At 44.3% G+C, this 18,929-nt stretch overlaps 2 protein-coding genes across 3 annotated transcripts in view; both read left to right on the top strand.

Annotated features, from left to right (window-relative positions):
* The first annotated feature begins 5,732 nt into the window (after positions 1-5,732).
* RSPH3 (radial spoke head 3) lies at positions 5,733-13,483 on the top strand. The gene is made up of 8 exons (XM_033056677.1): positions 5,733-5,884; positions 6,058-6,145; positions 7,413-7,554; positions 8,074-8,219; positions 8,779-8,982; positions 10,009-10,171; positions 11,237-11,323; positions 12,777-13,483. Exons 1-8 carry the CDS (start codon positions 5,763-5,765, stop codon positions 12,989-12,991), a joined length of 1,167 nt encoding a protein of 388 aa, XP_032912568.1. The 5' UTR covers positions 5,733-5,762; the 3' UTR covers positions 12,992-13,483.
* Positions 13,484-14,886: 1,403 nt separating this feature from the next.
* PLAGL1 (PLAG1 like zinc finger 1) overlaps positions 14,887-18,929 on the top strand; it is a 45,843-nt gene continuing 41,800 nt past the window's right edge. The window contains exon 1 of one of the 2 annotated variants that reach the window (XM_033056326.1): positions 14,887-14,973. The gene's annotated coding sequence lies outside the window, so the exon portion shown is untranslated. The remainder of the gene's footprint in view (positions 14,974-18,929) is intronic. The other variant, XM_033056332.1, reaches the window with a different exon arrangement.

Genomic DNA, 18,929 nt, shown 5'->3' with positions numbered 1-18,929 from the left:
TTATCTTCTCTTTCTAACCTGAGTAGTCAGCACATAAGTCTGAACAAACGGTTCACTAATTCTAAACACGGCTGACTCCTTTGAGCTCTGCTTCCTCTGCTAGGTAATAATACGAAAAGGTTTCTATGAAGGGTTTCACACTTTCTAAACAAAACATGCTCTTCAGCCACCAGGTCTATTTACAGAACTGATCCAACGGCTGCTCAAAACTCTTCCTTCCTACAACCCACAAACCTCCCACCAACTTCCTCAACAAATGCAACAGTTCATATTCAAACCCTGCACCTTCAGTATCCCATAGGTTATGTTGAAAATTATAAAACTTTATTAAAAAAAAAAATTAAAGCCAAATCCAAGCAGTTTCCAAGTTAGGTGACAACACAGATTAGGGATTTTTCTGTTCTTCCATATGCTTGCTGCACAGTCTTGAGCCATGCAATTCTCTCTCCATCATAAGATTTAGCAAGCGCACCTGTAAAGTTGTGCCTGTGATTCACCTACTGGATTTCTTCAATGCAACTGGTTACCAGGTGAGAAAGCAGCCACAGTATCATTCAACAACTTTGCAGGGCTGTACTCTGAGGAGTACACAATGTTATGCAATACAATACAGAGATACACACCCATCTTGTGAGCTACAGACACCAGAAGATATGGCGTTTGAGAAGTCCTTGGGTGTGAGAAAGAGCAGAGCAGCCGCTAGCTCTCCATAGGTCATCAGGGAGGGTGATCTTCAGATAAAGACCAGAGACTTGTAGTTACGGTGTTCAACATCCGGGTCTGCTTTTTCTAAAAGACCTCCTACCCAGTGCAGTTTTTGGACTGTGCAGTTTATCTCAAATTAAGCATGGGTGATACTGATTTGCCTCCCAGAGATGTGATAAAGGGAAATTTATATCAAGATGGACAAACACCAAGACTACTGTGAAGAAGCAATAGAAGCTGATCTGTCTTGTTTCTTACTCTGCAAGTTTAGTGCAGTTGAACAACTGCCCTCAATACAGAGAGATGTAAAATAGGGCAGAGCTTCCTGGGGCGGAAAAATGGAGTGGGAGAGCCCTGTTCAAGGCAGGGAGAGGTAAGACAGGGTTGGACCAGGATAGCAGCACACAGTCTATTTGAGCTTAAATAGGAAGGTCTCCAACAATTGATTTTCTATTTGGCAAGGTAATGAATGATAGTTCAAACTTCAGTGTGCTCCACTCTCTAAGGTGCTTTATCACCTGTTCATAATTTTTTTTCTAGCCACTCTCTCTGAAAGCACATGATGACAAAAGGCAAGAATGCAGCCCCAAGAGCAGGCTTGTGTCACTGAAAAACAAAGCTTGTGGGAAACATGGAGAAAAGGCAACTTAGGGAAACAGCACTGAAAGTCAGAGTTGAAGTGGTAGGGGGAAACAACATTGAAAATTTAGGCTGGAAATAATAATTAATAAATTCTGTTTTTTTCACTAGTGTTAGAGAAATTAAGGTCTTGAGAACTGAAACTTTCCAGTCCTGCCCAACCCCACAAACTCAGAACTGGAGTCAAGAGGAAGCTGTACTGCTACACAGAAAAGGAAGCTTATAATTTGGGTTGAAGATATGAGTGATAGGATCTCTCTTTTTTTTTTTTTTCCTATTAATGTTTATATAACATTATAATAACCCTTATTTAAAAATATTGATGTCACCAGCAGAATTCAAGTTTAGCTCCAGTATTTATTTTTCCTTCTATGTCTCTCGTCGGTCAAAACTCCCAGGTTGGCACACTATAATTTTTTAAAGCTGAGTGTCTCCCTGTTAGGACCAGGCCTATTTATCTCTGATGCACTGAGCCCAGCACCCATGAACAGCAGCAAAGACACCCTCTGCAGGCTGATGGACACCAGTGATACAATACTGACACAGTATTTGCTAATTCTCTCTGGTCACATCACTGCAACAAGTAGAAACAGGTTAGAGGGCGCTTCTACTAATTGTCCTCTCACAGCATCAGAACAAATAGTACATGTACACCTCACTCGGGCTCTGTGTTTTTTTTGTCTTTGCAGTCACACTGATGGGTCTCTGTGTCTGTGCTTTTTGTAGTTCCATCAGACATCTCAGGGCATTGATTAGCAATGGCATGATCATTTCTGGGATTTTCAAGGCTATTTCAAGCATATCCATTCCTGGAGATTCTCAAAAGCTGGCAGCAGAAGGCCCTGACCTATCTGATCTATCTTTGAATTTGTCCTGGCTTAGGTAAGAGGGTTACACTAGAGACCTTCAGACTCCCTTTCAGTCTAGATTGCTCTGTGATTCTTTGATGCCTACTTGAAAGCAATGGCATTCTGGCCTCAAACAGACTTACTTTCAAGACTGAGAGATCCACACCTTTAACTTCAGGCTCAAGGGGGTAAGAATCACACATCAAAATTCCATTCTCCACAGAGAACCAAATATAACCCAAATTTCATATAATTACACTGTTTTACACCAGGGAAGCACTCCTGTGATTTTATAATCACAGCCATGGTCCTCCTCCAGACAGAAGACAATGCTCTAGCAAGGCATTATGCCCCTCCCTGTCCTTTCAGACAATTAAGCATTGTCTAGATTCTTAAACCTCCTTCCTTTCTTAATTATGAAATGGTGTTGCTATGAAAGTTAAGATGGTGGAAACTGGACTCAGCTAGTCTGCTCAGTATTGTACTGTGTAATGCACTGTGGCACAAGGTCTCCCAGTCTAGCAACATCCAAGCTGGGGCCCCAGGAAGACCCTTAGATAGACCCTGTAGATCAGTTATATTGTATTTCAAGGTGTCATTCACCAGTTACAGATGCATCCCAAGTGCTGCAGGAAATAGTGGGTGTACATCTTCTGTTACTACACACTGACACCTTCACATTTGCTCTGTTGTGAATAAACTTGTTTTACATCCAAAAAAAGAAAGCCAAAGGCGTGCCATAAGGCATGGGACAATGCCAGGAAATTCTCATGAAAACAAACAAAAAACCAAGTATTTCAAAGCCTTTTAAAAGACCCACAGCAAACCTGGAAGGAGATAAGGTCCTCATTCCGCAGCTTTCAAGTCAGCTGAAGGCACTTTGAAACACCTTTCTTAGCTGCCATATGGGAGATGGGCTGATTCATTCCTTGTTAGCTAGGTCCATTTCCCAGGCAATACCTCTGGCACTGCAATTGTGCAGGTCCAAGAAAATCCTCCAAAGAATATGTGAAAAAGCCATTGCTAATGAAAGATCCAGAAAGCAAGTAATGGCAAGAATCTGATTACAGTCAATGTGGTTTTGGATCCTCTCCACTCAGTCTTGTGATGACACAAAGTATTCCAGAACCCACTAGGTATTTTTAGCAAAAAAAACCCCAAAACAACAAAATACAAAAAAAAACCCACTCAAAAAACCCAGCCCCCACAAACAAACAACAAACAAAAGCAAAGAAACAAAACCAACAAAAACCAACCCACCCCCCCTCCCAAAAAAAAAAAAAAAAAAAAAACAAACCAAAACAAAACCCACCTTTTAAAAGACCAGCATAAAAGGGGACAAGGGAGAAAAGCTGCCCTTTTCTCTGGGCATGGCTTTATCACTTATAAAGTTGCAGAGACCTTTGCACTGAACTGGTAACTCAGGAGGTAGCAGTGTTTCACAGATAAAGAGGAGAGTAGCTGCCATTCTACCAGTGAACATATCAGGTGAATGAGAAATTCTCCCAAAAAGTGAGACACCAGCTGGGGCCAGCTTAACAAAATGGACTTGTGATGCAACACCTTCATCTTCACAAGATTCGTGGACAATAGGGACCAGGCAGCTCCTTGGGAATCCTTGCTCCAGGGATTACAGGCTGTCTTCTTCTTGTCCTCCTATCCAGTACATTCCAGCCTAATTTCTAGGGTTATTCAGCAAGCACGCCCTGGACAGCTTTAGACTGACATTTTTAAGGCTATGCTGCAGTTGTTTTTCACATAAAGAGAAACATCAGATCCATAACAATCCTGGAAAGGTTTACCCAGATTTCAAGTCCCCAGTCTAAAAGCAGTATAGCCAACTATACTGCCAAACTTAAATTTTTAGAAAATATTAGTCAGGTCTCCAAAATCAAAGGATTGTATTGGTTCTGGTCAAATTTAAGGGCCACAGTCCTTTGGCTTGGTTGGACCAAGCACCCATTCATTACCTTTGCTTGCCCAGACACAAGCGAATATTGAAGGACGGCTCTCCCCTCTACCCCAGTGACACTTGCACAGTACTTCTGTAGGCCCACATCCACTTTTCCCACCATCCAGCTAGCAACAGTGTAGTCAACACAATTCCCATTCCTCTATTGACCTTGCAAGCTGCACAATAATGAATTACAAAAATATTTTTTTGTGCTTGTCTCCCACACTTGGTTTTTTGGTAGTTTTGTTGGGGGGTTTTTATGGGCTTTTCTGTTTTTTTTGTCTTTGGGTTTTCTTTTAGTTTGCGGTGGTTTTTTAAAACTTATTTGTCAAATAGTTTCTCTTGCTCCACAGCTTTCCCTGTGCTTTTGAGGTCTCCTATGAAGTATGCGGGGCTGCAGTGGAGCACAGATGTCTGCAGCAGTGACATAACTGAGCTGAAATAAACAGAATAGACACAAGAATTTCTTTTAAACCAGAGGTTTAAAAGGGCATGGACTATTTTAGTTGCTAAGTCTTGCTGAAAGAATCAAGGCAAAGCCTTACCCAACAGGTTAAAATAAGAGGCTATCGCTGTATCAGTAACCCTTCCATGCTTTAACGTTTTTCTTAGTGGAAATTTTTGAGAGAAGTTGAAAACACGTGCTCACGATTTGCCCTGGCAGGAAATGCCGCTCACCACGGGAGGGACGGCATAGTGAGGATTCACTTCATCTTCTCTCAGTCATCATGGGACACCTTTACACTATTCAAATCTCCAGCTTGTGTGGAAAACACAAATTTGGGGCGCCGCTGTTCGAGCCGGTGCTTCCAGGACACCGGCACTTAGGCCACCAGCACTCCAGCCAGCAGGGTTTCGCGACTCCCCGGCCAACCTTCGCACCAGTGCCAGCGCAGATGGAGTTAAGCCACCTGGCGTTTCCCTGGAAAGCTGCGAGCGCTGGGGAGTTTTTACGCCGGCGGCGGGAGGACGGTGACCCCTCGCGGTCCCACGCCCGCATTGCCTCGGCCGGGGCGGGCCCGCGGCGCTGCCGAGCACGAGCCCACCGTGGGTTGCGGCGGTGCTGTCCCGGCGCCCGGCGGGCCCGCACGGCCCGGGGCTTGGGCTCCGTCCCGGCAGGAACGGCTCCGTGAGGGGAAAGGCCGCGCACAGCAAAGGGAACGCTCTGGGCTGACCTGACCGCGCCATTCCAGTACCGGAGAGCCGATAACAGAGTGGACAGGGGCTTATTACAGTGGCATGTAGTGACAGGACGAGGGGGAATTCATTCAAACTGGAAGAGGGTAGACTTAGATTAGACATTAGGAAGACATTGTTTGCTGGGAGGGCGGTGAGGCACCGTAGCAGGTTGCCCAGGAAGGCTGTGAATAGCCCACTCTGAAAGTGTTCCAGGTCGTGCTAGACGGGGCTTTGAGCATCCTGGTCTAGCGGGAGGTGTCCGTATCCATGGATGATCCTTAGGGAGCCTCTCAGCCCGAGCCACGCCGCGCTTCCCCGCACCGCCCGCGGCCGCCGGCCCGCGCATGCGCGGCCGTTGCCCGGGAGACGGACGCCGTTAGGGCTCCCTCAGGCGCGCCCGGCCCGCTCGGAGCCGGGGCCGCCGCACGGAGCCCACCATGGTGCCCGCCCGAGCGCCCGAGCTGACCGCGCCCGCCGACCTGCCCTACAGCTTCTGCAGCCAGCCCCGCTCCCTGTCCTCTCGCCCCAAGTACCGAAAGCAGTCCAATGCCGCCGAGACGTGAGTGCCGGTGTCCAGCGGGCCGAGCCGCCCGCCCCGGGCCGCTCCTCCGCTGCCCTCCGCATTCCCCCTTGGCCCAGCTCCCTTCCCGAGGAGCGCAGCCCCCGCCGCCCTGCCTTTCTCCCGCCGACCGGGGGGAAGCCGCAGCCGGCGCTGTCTGTGCTGTGCCGCAGGGAGAAGGTCCCGTTGCACCGCTGCAACATCATGATCGACCCGAGAGTGGTGCGCGGAAACGTTCTGTGCGTCCGCCACCCGCCGGAGGTACGCGGGGTCTCTAAACTGCATCGTGCTACAGTTCTGTTGGAAAGTCCTTGGCAGGGCAGCAAAGCTGTTCCTCATCTATAATTTTAACTACCGGAGCTGTAATTTTACTTTCAATATTTTGCATAGTCACAGGCTCTCCAGTTAAACCAACCTGTGACTGTTTCCAGCTCTTCTTTAAAGCTCTTAGTTTCATATGAACTTCTGCAGTTCTGATTTTTTTATACCCCCATTTAGTACTTGATGCCTTTATTTTCCTTCTCCGTTTTTTTAGTGTAATGGTTCTGAGCACAAGTCATTACTTGCTAATCTGTTGTCATATGCAAGATATCATCAGGGAGAATTGCAGCTCTTGGGAAACTGAATCGTGGGGTAGGCTTTGGTTTACCCTACCACAGAAGCAGAGCTAAATGGTCCAGCTGTCTGCAAAAGCTGCCTTGTGAGAATACCAAATTATTTTGTTTGTGTTAATGCTATATCCTGATCTAATAATAAATCATAGAATCTGAGAATGGTTTGGGTTGAAAGGCACCCTAACGATACTCTAGTTCCAAACCCCTGCCATGGGCAAGGACATCTTTCACTGGTCCAGGTTGCTCGGTGTCCCAACCAAACGTGATATTTTGTTTTCAGAGAATATTTCTACACAGATAATTTGATCATGTATGATTTATTAGCAGACTGTATTTTTAAAAGCTACTGGTTGAAAATAGCTTTGTGTTGTTCAGTAGCTATTTCTTAGAGTGAGTTTTATGTAAATTTTGTTTAAGAAGTTCAAAGTGGATGTTTGTCTCAATCTATAAATAGAATACTGAACTTAAATGTTATTATGAGGTTTTTTTGTTTCACCAGCGATAATTGGTCCTATAATTTCTATCTAGCAAACAATTCTGCTCATAATATGATAACTGGACTTAAGTCCATTTGACCTCTCAAAATGTGAGAACATACAATTTTAATATATTTTATCTAACAAAGTTCTGTATACAATATTCACTTCCAAATAAAAAATAATTACTCTTAGTATGAGGTGCCATTATTATGCGCCTGTAGGCAGCTAGCATAATTTATTAATTTCATGCCATACAGTCTTTAAGTCAACTGAAAATTTAGAGCCAGAACCCAGGAAAGTAAATCCAAACTACTAGATAGCTAGCATTAAAACCCAAGAGCAACCTTCATTTTTCTGTAGAGGCAATTGAGTATCATTTTCAAGTACAAAGTGTATTCTGTTTTGTGGGTTTTTTTGGTCTTCATCCCTGCTCAGAGTACCGAGCCCAGTACTCGTGAGGTTAAAAGGCAGAGAAGAGCACAGAAACAAGGACTGGCCAGAAAGCTTACACAAGAGCAAATTCGAACTGGAACGCCGGAGCCTGTGGAGGGCAGACAGCATGTTTCCGTGCAGACAGGTAAAAGGCTGGATTTTTTTTTTATATCTGTCTGAAAACAAAAGCTTGCTGATCTATATTCACTTGCTAAATTGTTGCTGAAGGTGGTAGAAGCACACAGTTTAAAATCATAGAATACTGGAATCAGAGGTTCTAAACTTGTCTAAGTGATATTTTCCCAGAAGGTCTATTTTTCAGCATACATTCTTGAACGCTAGTCAAGACTGCTTCATTTATTCTTTACATTTTCAGTATGATCAGAGAAATTTCATATACCCTTAAAATTGAAGGTTTTAAAACTTTTGCTTAAGGTAAACTACTGTTTTGGAAATCACCTCCATGAAGTGCACCTGACATTACAGAGAACACAGCATCAGATGGCCTTTACAGCAAACTGACCTACGTTTTGAGAGGCCTTTTTTCTAAATTTATAGAGAACATTTTATTGCACTCTTTGAATGTAATTCAGAATGTAGAGTCATCAAAAACAGTTGAAAGCTAAAATAAAAGGAATCTCACTTTGAGTGCTTTTGTTTCTAGAACTGTATTTGGAAGAGATTAGTGATCGGGTAATAGAGGTTGATGGAGAGTGTCAAACAGATGAATTTTTGGACAGACCACCCACTCCACTCTTCATACCAGCCAAAACAGGAAAAGATGTGGCCACACAAATAGAAGAAGGAGAGGTATGAAATCAGGTCCATAAGCGCTGTCAAAATATGTCTCCCATACAAAATACATTTCTGATGCAAAATTGAAGTAGAAACAGAAAGTGACTAAACCTCACAGAACATGCAAAAAAACCAAAAAACCCCAAACCCAACTCACCAATGTCTTCTTTGAGATTAAGTGCAAAACTTAGGAAGACGTGTCTCCATGTGCACTGATTCTGCTGCGTTCAGCTAAGCAATACAGTGTTGAGAAATGTTCTGTTCTGTAAAACAAGTCCAGCCCGAGAAGAGAACACAGAAATAGGGTCCAGGCAAGTGCTCAGCTTCTCCCTGGCAGTACCCACAGGGCTGTGGGAGGGTGTGCGGTGTCTCGGTCCAGCCCACTCACCACTTAGCCCCCAGCAGCACTCATGATTCTCTCTGCCTTAGCTGACACTGGTCCCACATCTGCACTTCTCCAGCCTGACTTCAGTACAAGGGCTTTGTTCATGCTCCTTTTCTCCTTGCCAATCCTTGTTAAGAGTAATTGTGGTCAAGGGACATTTATCTCTGTTTCTCTGACTCCCATCCTCAGTTGTTTGACTTTGACATTGAAGTTAAGCCAATCCTGGAAGTGTTGGTTGGGAAAACAGTTGAGCAGGCTTTGCTGGAAGTCATGGAGGAAGAAGAGCTGGCCCAGCTGTGGTCACATCAGCGTGCCTTCGCAGAGCTGCGTAATGCAGAGTTTGCTGAATTGCAGCGCTTGGAAGAGCAGGATAGGCGAATCAGGGAGGAGAAGGTAGGACTTCCTAAGGGCAAAGCCTTTCAGAAAGGAGAAAACCATTTCTAGTACTGAACAACAGGCTGTGATAAAAGCTGGCTCTGCCCAAAAGAGTACTGTCAGCTTTGATATACCTTAAAGCATTTTGATGACATACAGCTGCACTCTGCCACTTGCTGTCATACAACAGCAACACACTGTTGTGTTTATTTGGAGCAGTCGTACTTGAGTGACTTGGTGTAGTTGGATACCTGATCAAAAGGCCAAAACCAACAGCATTTTCTTCTGTACCTGGTGCAGCTGTTTCTTAAACCTTTTTGTTATAGTAAATGCTAAACAAATAGTCAAAGGGCTTGGAAGTAAGAGAGACACCTCCTTGTCTTTCACACACAATGCATGCTTTACTCTGTGCACACATACATCTCCATATTGCAAAGTATTATGCTATATTAGTAATATTTAGTAAACAGGAATAAACAGAAAAGGCAAGTCTTAATTACTTACTATTCATCAGTCTTGTATAAGTGTGTTTTCTAATGTTTTTCTGTACCAATTAGAGTTTTAATATTTTTGTACATGCAATAGGGTATAATGTTGGAAGATAAAAAGTTTGGAAAGTACTTATCCAACTTAATCACATTCCAAGGCAAATAACCAGCTTGATCTGCAATAATAAAGCAAGAAATCATGAGGTTAATGTGTACTAAGGCATCAGAGAAGGGTCTCATTTGGCCACCTGCAATGCCCTTATTTTACAGACTTGCCAAAATCAGAAAAGGAGTACTTCAGAAATGTGTTTTGCTGTAATTTGGGGTATTTTAATACTTCATAGATTAAGTACAAACTTACTTTCAAGCACTCTTTCATGTGAGGAATTTCAGTGGAAGTTAGAGGCTGCAAATACCAGGTAAAGATCATAATTATCTGTACTTTTTACTATCTTTGCTATTTATGGGACACACACTGCGATAATTCTTCAAAGTCTAGATCAAAGGAGTCACAGCTTAAAGCCTCTAAGTTTTACGTGTGTAATTGTCTTGACAGGAACGTCGCAGGCTGGAGCACCTGGAAAAGCTGCATAAACAGAAAGAGACTGCAGAGAAAATAGCAGCTCGGGCATTTGCACAGCGTTACCTGGCTGATCTCATTCCCTCAGTCTTCAACAATCTTCATGACAGTGGATTTTTTTATGATCCCATAGAAAGAGGTTTGTTTTGTTTTTCTTTTTAAATATGTGAGCAAAGTAATATAAAGTTTAAAACCACCATGAAACATAGTATATTATCCTATTATTTAGAATAATGTCTTAAGACTTTATTCATTTATATTTATGTAACATTGTGTAACAAACAAAAAACATTATTGGTCATCTGTACAAATAGTGAAGAATAAGCAAGACCTGACAGTGTGTCAATGAGAAGAGCTACTTTGGAAATGGAGAGAAATAAATGGGTGGTTAGGCTTGGGGGAAGAGAGAGATACAGACTGAAATACTTGTATTTTTATTGAACAGACAAAGAAATCAGTACATCATTCTGAATATTTTTTTTTATATTATCAGAGCAAGGGGAAAATTAGTAAATTAGAATTAGGCTCTGAAAGTAATTTTGGAAATGTATATCAGTGACTTCCAAGACCTTAGAATCAACAGCATTACTTATGAGCTATCTTGCTACACTCCAATTCACCAGTCCACATGGGCACAGACCACAGCTTGGGAATGGTTACACTCTCTGCAGGGTAAATCATGGGGTCAATGCAGAAACTGAGTGTGTTTTGCAACCAGGGCAGGCTTTGGGATCACAGTGTACAAAAAGTATAATTTGAGAAATACATGGGTAAGCAAGAGCTCCTTAGTCAGACAGAACAAATGCTTTCAGCAGACCAGAAGCCAAATGTCTTTGGAAAGCAAGGCAGGAAATGTTAGTCTTCTGACTTGTTCAGGATAGTTATTTGGATCTTGCTAGAGCATGACTGTGTATCTCATCTGTGCTAAGCCCTTCAAAGGTGCCAGGCCTCTTTGAAAACAACGGCTGTTGAGAGGACTCTGCTCTGAATCTATAATGATCATGAACCTCAGTTAGAGAGGTTGGAGATAAGAAACCAAACAATATCTGAGATATTTCATCTGACTCTTACAGGGCAAGTGCCTTTTGGAGGGCAGGGGGGTTCATCCCTTAATTGTAGCAAATAAAAACAGCCACCAATTCCTGCTGGTCATCTATTTGAAAGTTGTATTTTTCCTTTGTTTCTTTCTGCTAAATTCTTACAGATATTGAGACAGAATTCCTCCCATGGCTCATGTCAGAAGTGGAAGAAACACTACAGAAGAAAGTTCTGGGAAGGATGATGCTTGACTGTAAGTTAAATCCTGGAATATAATCTGGCCTGCCTGATGTTCTTGATTGTTTTTTCACTGATCAGAACAAATGCCACATTTATATGGTCACTGTGGGTTAAGGTAGGAAGTGCCATTTTAGGGAAAACCACCAAGTACCCACAGGTTTTTTTTGTGTTGGGGGTTTTGTTTGTTTTGTTATGGTTTGTTTTGTTTTGTTTTTGTTTTTGTTTTGTTTTTTACTATATTAACATGTTTTAATGTTGGAAAACTACTACTACTACCTACAACTAGGTAACTGATTTTCAGTCTGAACCAATGGAAGTGTCAGTCATGCTGCACTATCTGCTCTCTTCTGACTTTATACTGTTTGAGGTTTGTTAATGCTGGGAGATACAACACATATCAGGAACTGAATGGTTAAAGAACACAACTCTTTTTTTTCTGTTATAAAACTCCTACTTTCTCTGTTACACAGCCACCACTGCTCTAGTGTTCTCTGTAGTGCACCTGATTGTGCCAGTGGAAACAGAGAACCCAGTCTTGTTTACTACCACATGTATACCATGAAAGTGTCTTAATTTTCTTGTGTAAGCTATGGATTATTCTCCTACATGAAAGGAGGATGATGACAAGCCATGGTTGACTGAGAAGTGAGGTGACCCATATTCTTCATCAAAACAGGGCTTACCTCCTTATCAGTCAATAATCATGTTGTTGCTTTTGAAATAGATTGAAATATCAGTCTTCTTTGGGCTAGTTCAAGCTAAATATTTGAGCTCTTTTAATAGTTCAGAGGCTGTAGTTGAAACACCTAAAAAACCTGGATTCTGTCGTATGTAGAAGCACAAAAGTATGGTATATGGTATATGGTATATGATATATGGTATATGGTATATGGGTGCCCAGCAGTGTGCTCCTAGATCAAACCACTTCTTACACTTGCATTACATCTTCATTCCTATAGTTTTCCTTTTGCTGGGACTTTGGGTTTGTATTACAATTGTGTTTGCTTCCTTTGGTTTATTTTTAGTTTAATCAGGACCCTGAATTTTATTTGTTAAGGTATAATATGATTTGGACAATTACAGCTGCTGCGTTAGGTATTTTATGCTGATACACGTGCCAGTATGTATACTCAAGGATCACTTCTTCATGTAGCTGTTCAGAAGGAAGGAAAATTTCTTTTAAGAAAAACATATTGTATGTGACTACTGAATAAACATCCCAAGGAGAATGGTGCTGCAGGATACAGTATTGATGAGAATATCTATCATATACTTGCTGAATCTGTTTAAGTTTTTAACCAGATACCATTGTCTTGCTCCAGTCCTTAGGTATTTCTTCATTTTTAGAGTTATCTCAAAGTTCTTTCCCTATTTAAGGGTTTATAGGTCAGTAATATATACAAAAAAAATCTCAAATTATAGGGTTTTTCCTCTGTGGTTGTAAGTGGTGCCTATCTCTGTTTCAGCCTTGATTCGTACGGTGGTTGAAAAACGCTTAGATGAATTTAGCCATCCACCTCCACCTGATCAGACAGAGACACCTGCTGAAGAACCCAGGACAACAGATGCAGCTCCCCAGGTATCTGATGAGGCAGATGCTGCTGACCAACCGGTTGAAGAGGAAGAGACTGACCAACCGGTTGAAGAGGAAGAGACTGACCAACCTGTTGATGAGGAATAGCCTTCAGATTCCACCTCTTCTCAGTTAGAAGAATAAGGTCAAGAAGGAACACTGGATTTGGAAACTGAATAAAAAACAGGCAAGTCATCAAGTAAATGGAGACCAGTGGCTTAGAAATAAGGAATTAATTCCTATCTATTCAGAGGTATTATGCCCTAGACATGCTGAAGGATGAACCTAAGCAACAGTAGAGCATTAAAACATGTTTTCAATATGCTGGAATTGCTGATTTCAGGCTGCTAGAATCAAGAGAGAAGTTACTAGTGCAATGAATGGCATGGAAATTCTGTCCCCTTTTACACAATCCAATCCATCAAAACCTGGGAGGTTTACATTTGAAAAGTAATGCTGTCCCACACCCTGCATAGAAGGTCATGAGAAGGATGTTGAGAGCATCATAATAACCTTTGCAAGTGCTTTGATAATGTTCTTTGACAATATTTCCTTACTTTCTTTATTTTGAAAGCAGTTAAATAAATTGCTTTTGACTCATATTAGTCTTTCCTTTCCTCACAAACTCGAATGGACATCTCAGCAGGTAATAGAACCAAAGCAGCTGTTCTTCAACCTTGTCAGGTTCAGAGAGTTACCTGCCCCTGGGGATTTCTGCCTGTGCAAAATCCTCTTAAGCATCCTCTCTTGGAGCCCTTCCTGGAGGTGAGGGACTGGAGCTACAAGCTAAGTCCAGTCTCGGTTTTCCTTGTAATCGTCCTTTCCTGGTCCTTTCCTGCGGGTTCGCTGGAAACAGTGCCAGACGTAACTGACAAAATGTGCCTTCACTGCTATGTGTAGTTAGCTGTGCGTTCACAGGCCAGTTCCCCAGGTGGGGCAGTTCCCCGCTAGCAGTACGTCTGTGCTACATGCAGCAACACCGTGTCGTTGCTGGGTCAGCGTTCCCAGCAGGAGCTGTCCCCGGCAGGCAGATAGGGCCACAGGGTGGACAGTTCTGCACCCACGGGGGCACGGGGGATGCACGGGGGTCTGCAGCTCCGGGGAATGTGCGTGCAGGGGGGAGCGGAGAGAGGCCAGAGGGAGCGGGCGCTTGAGGCACTAGAGGGCAGGACAGCCCACGGCAATCCGGCTGGAGAAACGCGGGGAAGGACACTGCTGGTGTCACCTATTGCACATTACACACCCTGCACTAGTGACGCCAGTCTGAGCTCCTCTCCTCTGCTGAACCCCACTTGTGTCGAACTTTTGCGAAATTTACTCATTTATAGCATCAGAAGCCAACACTTGAATCACCCAGTGCAGTTCATAGAATGACAGAGTAGTTTGAGTAGGAAGGGGCCTTATAGATCATCTAGTCCAATCCCACGCCTACCATGAGCAGGGGCATCTTTCACTCGGTCAGATTGCTCAAAGTCCTATCCAGCTTGGTGGTAACAAAGAAGGTGGAATCATCTCCTCAGAGTTGACCCGGGACAGTAGAAGAAAGTCACTGGTCGCTTCAGGGGATGTGCACGCATTGCCTTACCATTCGGCCTGCTGGGGTGCGAGTCTGCAACTGAACCCCAAGTAAAGGAAGCAAAACAGGACATTCTAAATGCTGCGAGGTGTCTTCCTGGGAAGTTGTTAACCACCAGCAGTGCACGTCTGGACGTTCTGTGTATCCTCACAAGCACGGACAACTCCGCGGCCACCCGCGGCAGAAGCAGTATCGGCGGCCGGACAGCCGCGGGACCCGCACTGCCCTGAGAACAAGCTTCCCGGGAGCGCCGCCGCAGAGCTAGCGCTCGGGCACCGGCGGCGGCGGAGCGGCACCCCTGCGCCCCGTGCTCCGCAGGGGCGGAGCGGGGAGGGGATGCGGTGCGGCCGCCCCTCGTCCCGGCCCTCCCCCGGCCCGCCCGCCGCCAGGCGTCTCCCCGGGGCCGGGCACCGCCGCGGGGACGGGAGGAGCCGCCGCTGCCGCCACTGCCGCCGCTGCGCTCCCCGGCCCGGCGCTGGGGGAGCGGGCGGCGCCCGCGGAGCTGGGCCATGAGGTGAGCGGGGCCGGCGTGCGGGGCCGGGCCGGGGGCGCTCCGCCGTCCCGCAGCGGTGCCGGGGCGCTCGGGGCAGCGGGGGGCCGCTCCGGGCCGGGCGCTGGGGGGCGGGCGCCGAGCACCGGGACTGTCGGACCGGGCCCGCCGCCGCAGGAAAACTGTGCCACAATGTGTCCGCCTTCAGGAGGAGACTTTCGTCGTTACTTATTTATTTTCCGCTTCTCCCCCTCGACCTTCCCCACACCCCGGCCATTGAGGCTCTCCCGCGGCGCCGCGCATCGGAGCCCCGAGATGAGCGCCCGTCCCGGCCCCTCTTGCCTCTGGGCACAGAAAGGCCGCAGGACCGTGAATCTGGGGGAGGAGGGGACATCTCCTCATCTCTCCTCTGCCTCTCTCCAGCCCCATGGTCCTCGCAGGGCTTTCAGGGCAGAGCGTGGGACAGCGGGCGGTGCGGTGGCACCCCCGTGACGAGAGACGCGGGTCGTGGTCCCGGAGGTTTATTCCCCCGTGGAAAAACTTCTGCGGCTCCAAAGGTGCGCCCATCGCTCGCACACGGGTCTCAACGCCTGCATCAAACCCCCCGCCGACAGAAACCGCCGCAGCACGGTTTACACAGTTTTCTATCTCTCTTCAGGAGGCTGACAGCTTGCCTAGGTCAAGCCTTGAGCTGTCACTTACTCCTACGGGACACACCACTTTTTGTTGTTTTTTTTTCCTGTGAGGAAGAGGAATTTACTACATTATAGGAATTGTTTTTTTCTTAAAGTACTTAACTTGGTTAAAATTTAACTTTCAGTGTTTTTTCACTCCTCTGTTAGAAGTTTCTGTCCCTTAGTCAAATGACAGTTCATTTTTTAGAAAGGTGAATGTTGGACAGCCAAACTTTTCTCTGAGGTCTGTTACTTCCCCTGTCTGACTTAACACGTGTTCCACCTTGCAATGCATGGCAGTAAGGCAAACTACTTTTGTAGAAGATATTTAAAGTAGTTGATGAAGAGCAAAAGTATTAGCTGCCTTTAAAATGTGAGTTAAACACAATCTTCCCACCTCATCTGATATTTTCAGTTTATATAGGACAGAATTAAAGCCATGCTTTTTGGTATATGATATATCTACATGCATGTTTCTCTGTGGCCACTTTGTGTAACACGATGAGGATCTTCATAAATAAATATAAATGACACATACATTCTCTTTCCAGAAATCAGTAGGAGAGGATGTGCCTGGCATTATTGCCAGGAGATTAGCAAATCCAGCTCTGACGGAATGGTGAAGAGGTTCCCAATCTGAACACTCAGATTGGATTGCAGTCCAGTTGTAAAATTAACATCAGCAGGTATGACCTGATTCTTGGTTGTCCCAAAGTTTAGCACAAAATCTGGCTGTTTAAGTCTGCGATACCTAATTACATTGCAGCAGCGCCAGGTGTCAAGCAGTCTTGTCCTTTCTTGGCACTGTGGAAGAGTGTACCTTTTTTGTTGTGAAGTCTTCAGTATGCCAGTGACCCTGCAAATCTCTGCTGTGCTCTGACCCTTCATCGGGGAGAAATAAAGATGCTGTCATTGTGAATTTCCCTTCACTGGTCCTTCCCTTCCCTGTTGGTTTGAAGAAGCAGTGCAAGGAGCACTGCTCCACCTCTGTGTGGGGAGTGGTCATACTGCACAATGCAAAATGGGACTGTGTGGGGCACGTGGCTCTGGGTGGAACACAGGGACTTCTGCTAAACAGAAATACAGGTACAGTCACAGGATCAGTGACAAACTGTGTTTTTATTCCTCGATACTGTGTGTGTTTGCTGCCCTGGTGCCACTGTATGTGCAGTGTATTTTCCACTATTAGTGTGTTACTTGTCCTGAATTGTAAGTCAAAGCAGTCCAAATCTCATTTGCAAACCTAATGGGAGCTGGTATAGATCCTGGAGTACCATAACTGTGTAATGGGCTGACTGCCACTGCTTTTTGAATTGTTCAGTGCTCTGACACGTAAATAGGATCTGGTTGTTCTGATCATGCAGATGCTGAAAATTGATAATAGGATTATTAGTGTAAGAAGCCGAAGATGGGACAAGTGTGAATAAGAGAAAAATAAGATTAGAAGTTCCTCTGGACCTGTGTATCAGAGTGAGAACAGTAGTGGGAGGTTTGGAGAGTTTGGTACAAAAATCACATAAATACAAGAAAATAAATAATTATTTCCTAAAGGGGGCCATTAAATCATGTAGTGTATTCTCTAAGTTTAACCAGGGCAGGTCACAAATTCATGCTCTCTAACTAAAGGCAATAACTTCTATGTCCTCTAATTTCTGTAATTTTCTCTGCATCAAGAACCTCCTTGTTGTGAAAGTCTGTGAGCACTTGCATGTCTTCTCTCAGTGCATGCCTTTCTGCCAGGACTCAGTGGAAAGGAAGCATCGTAAGATAATTCCCACCCCCCTTGATTACTGAAACACATTTAATCTACAGTGTATTGCCAGGGCTGGGATCTGATCTGCTGTCCCTCCCTCAAATTCCTAATTTCTTGATTCATGATTGAATCCCAAAAAACATTGACCCCTGCCCATAAATGAATACACACGCTATACTTAAGACAGCCAGTGCTGGCATTGTAAGGTTGATGTGTCTGAGCACTTGACCTTACACCTAACTTTACAAATCTAAATCGTCCCCTTCAGTAAGAGCAACCTGGCTCATAAGATGTTTTCAAAACAAGAGTCTTGCCAGCTAGTTCCCTACTGTCACCTCTGAGCTTTTATTTTAAGATGTTCCTGCTTTCAAAGATAAGCATGAGGCAAACAAGACTGCTCCAAACACCAAGGGAACAGCAGTCACACACTTCTACTTTAGCCTGTGCCACTGTGCAGGCAGCTGCATCATTTAATTGTCACTAAACCCAGAAGAATCTGTTTGTTCTTTTCTTGCGTGTGTGGAAAGAAGTAGGAAATCTCTTTGAATGATGCCAAGGATACTGCTATTTTGTGATAACTGGCAGGAAATAACAAGAGTTAGGACAGAAAGAAGGTCAGTTGACTTGAATTCTGAATGGGAAAATCTTGTAAGTTGATCATAAAATTTAATTGCACACATATCCTGGGGAAAATCAAATAAATATTTTGCTTCTAATTTTGCTTTTTTTGCTGGCTTGTCTCTGTTCCAATGCCTTCTTCTGTATATGGTCTATTTGCAATTTGCTGTGAAAGAGTCTTCTAGGTTCCAGATGTCTCTGATATGACAATCCAGAAGCAAGAGTTATTTCCAATGGACTTTACTGTCTCTATGTTTCTTGTATTTCCTCTTTTTTCTTGCTTTTTCTGCTTGTACTGATTGATCTTTTGTAAAGTGACATGATTTGCAGTGCTAAATAAGGATCAAGGATGCCTTTGTAAACTAGTTAAGTCTTGGAGTAGATCTGCTTTTATCTTTCTGTGTCTTGCACCTAGAGCACTATTTTAGGAGAAGCTGTTTCACAAACAACTTGGGATAGAAACATTTAAGCTTAGGAAAGCACCTAGGAAAATACTAGTGTAGCAGTATCTAACCTGCGCTAACATGCATAACACCAAGCAAATGTAGTGCATTGAGCAATATCAAACTTTGCTGTTCTACTCACTCTCTTGTTTCCAAGTTCCTATTGCTATTAATGGTGTTGAGGGACTCTTGAGGAGAAGCAAGAATATCTTCTGCAAGAGTGACACATCTTTCAGAGAGAACCACAACAGCAAGAGTCCCATGTGATTTTTTGGTCATATACTCTCACTGCAATTTTGTTGGTGTACTTTAGCTAGAATGGTATTTCAATCACTGCAGCTGTAAAATGTTATGGACAGCTTTGGTCTGTCCTGTCCTGCAGAAATACAGTAATTTCACGATTATAAGCCACACCATTTTGACTATAATTTTGGACCAAACCCGGAAGTGCAGCTTATAATCAGGTGCGGCTTATATACAGACAAAGAACAA

Source organism: Catharus ustulatus, chromosome 3 (assembly GCF_009819885.2).
Source record: "Catharus ustulatus isolate bCatUst1 chromosome 3, bCatUst1.pri.v2, whole genome shotgun sequence".
Classification (NCBI taxonomy): Eukaryota; Metazoa; Chordata; class Aves; order Passeriformes; family Turdidae; genus Catharus; species Catharus ustulatus.
Note: the sequence above shows the minus strand (reverse complement) of the source record. Positions and strands in the feature narration are given on the sequence as shown.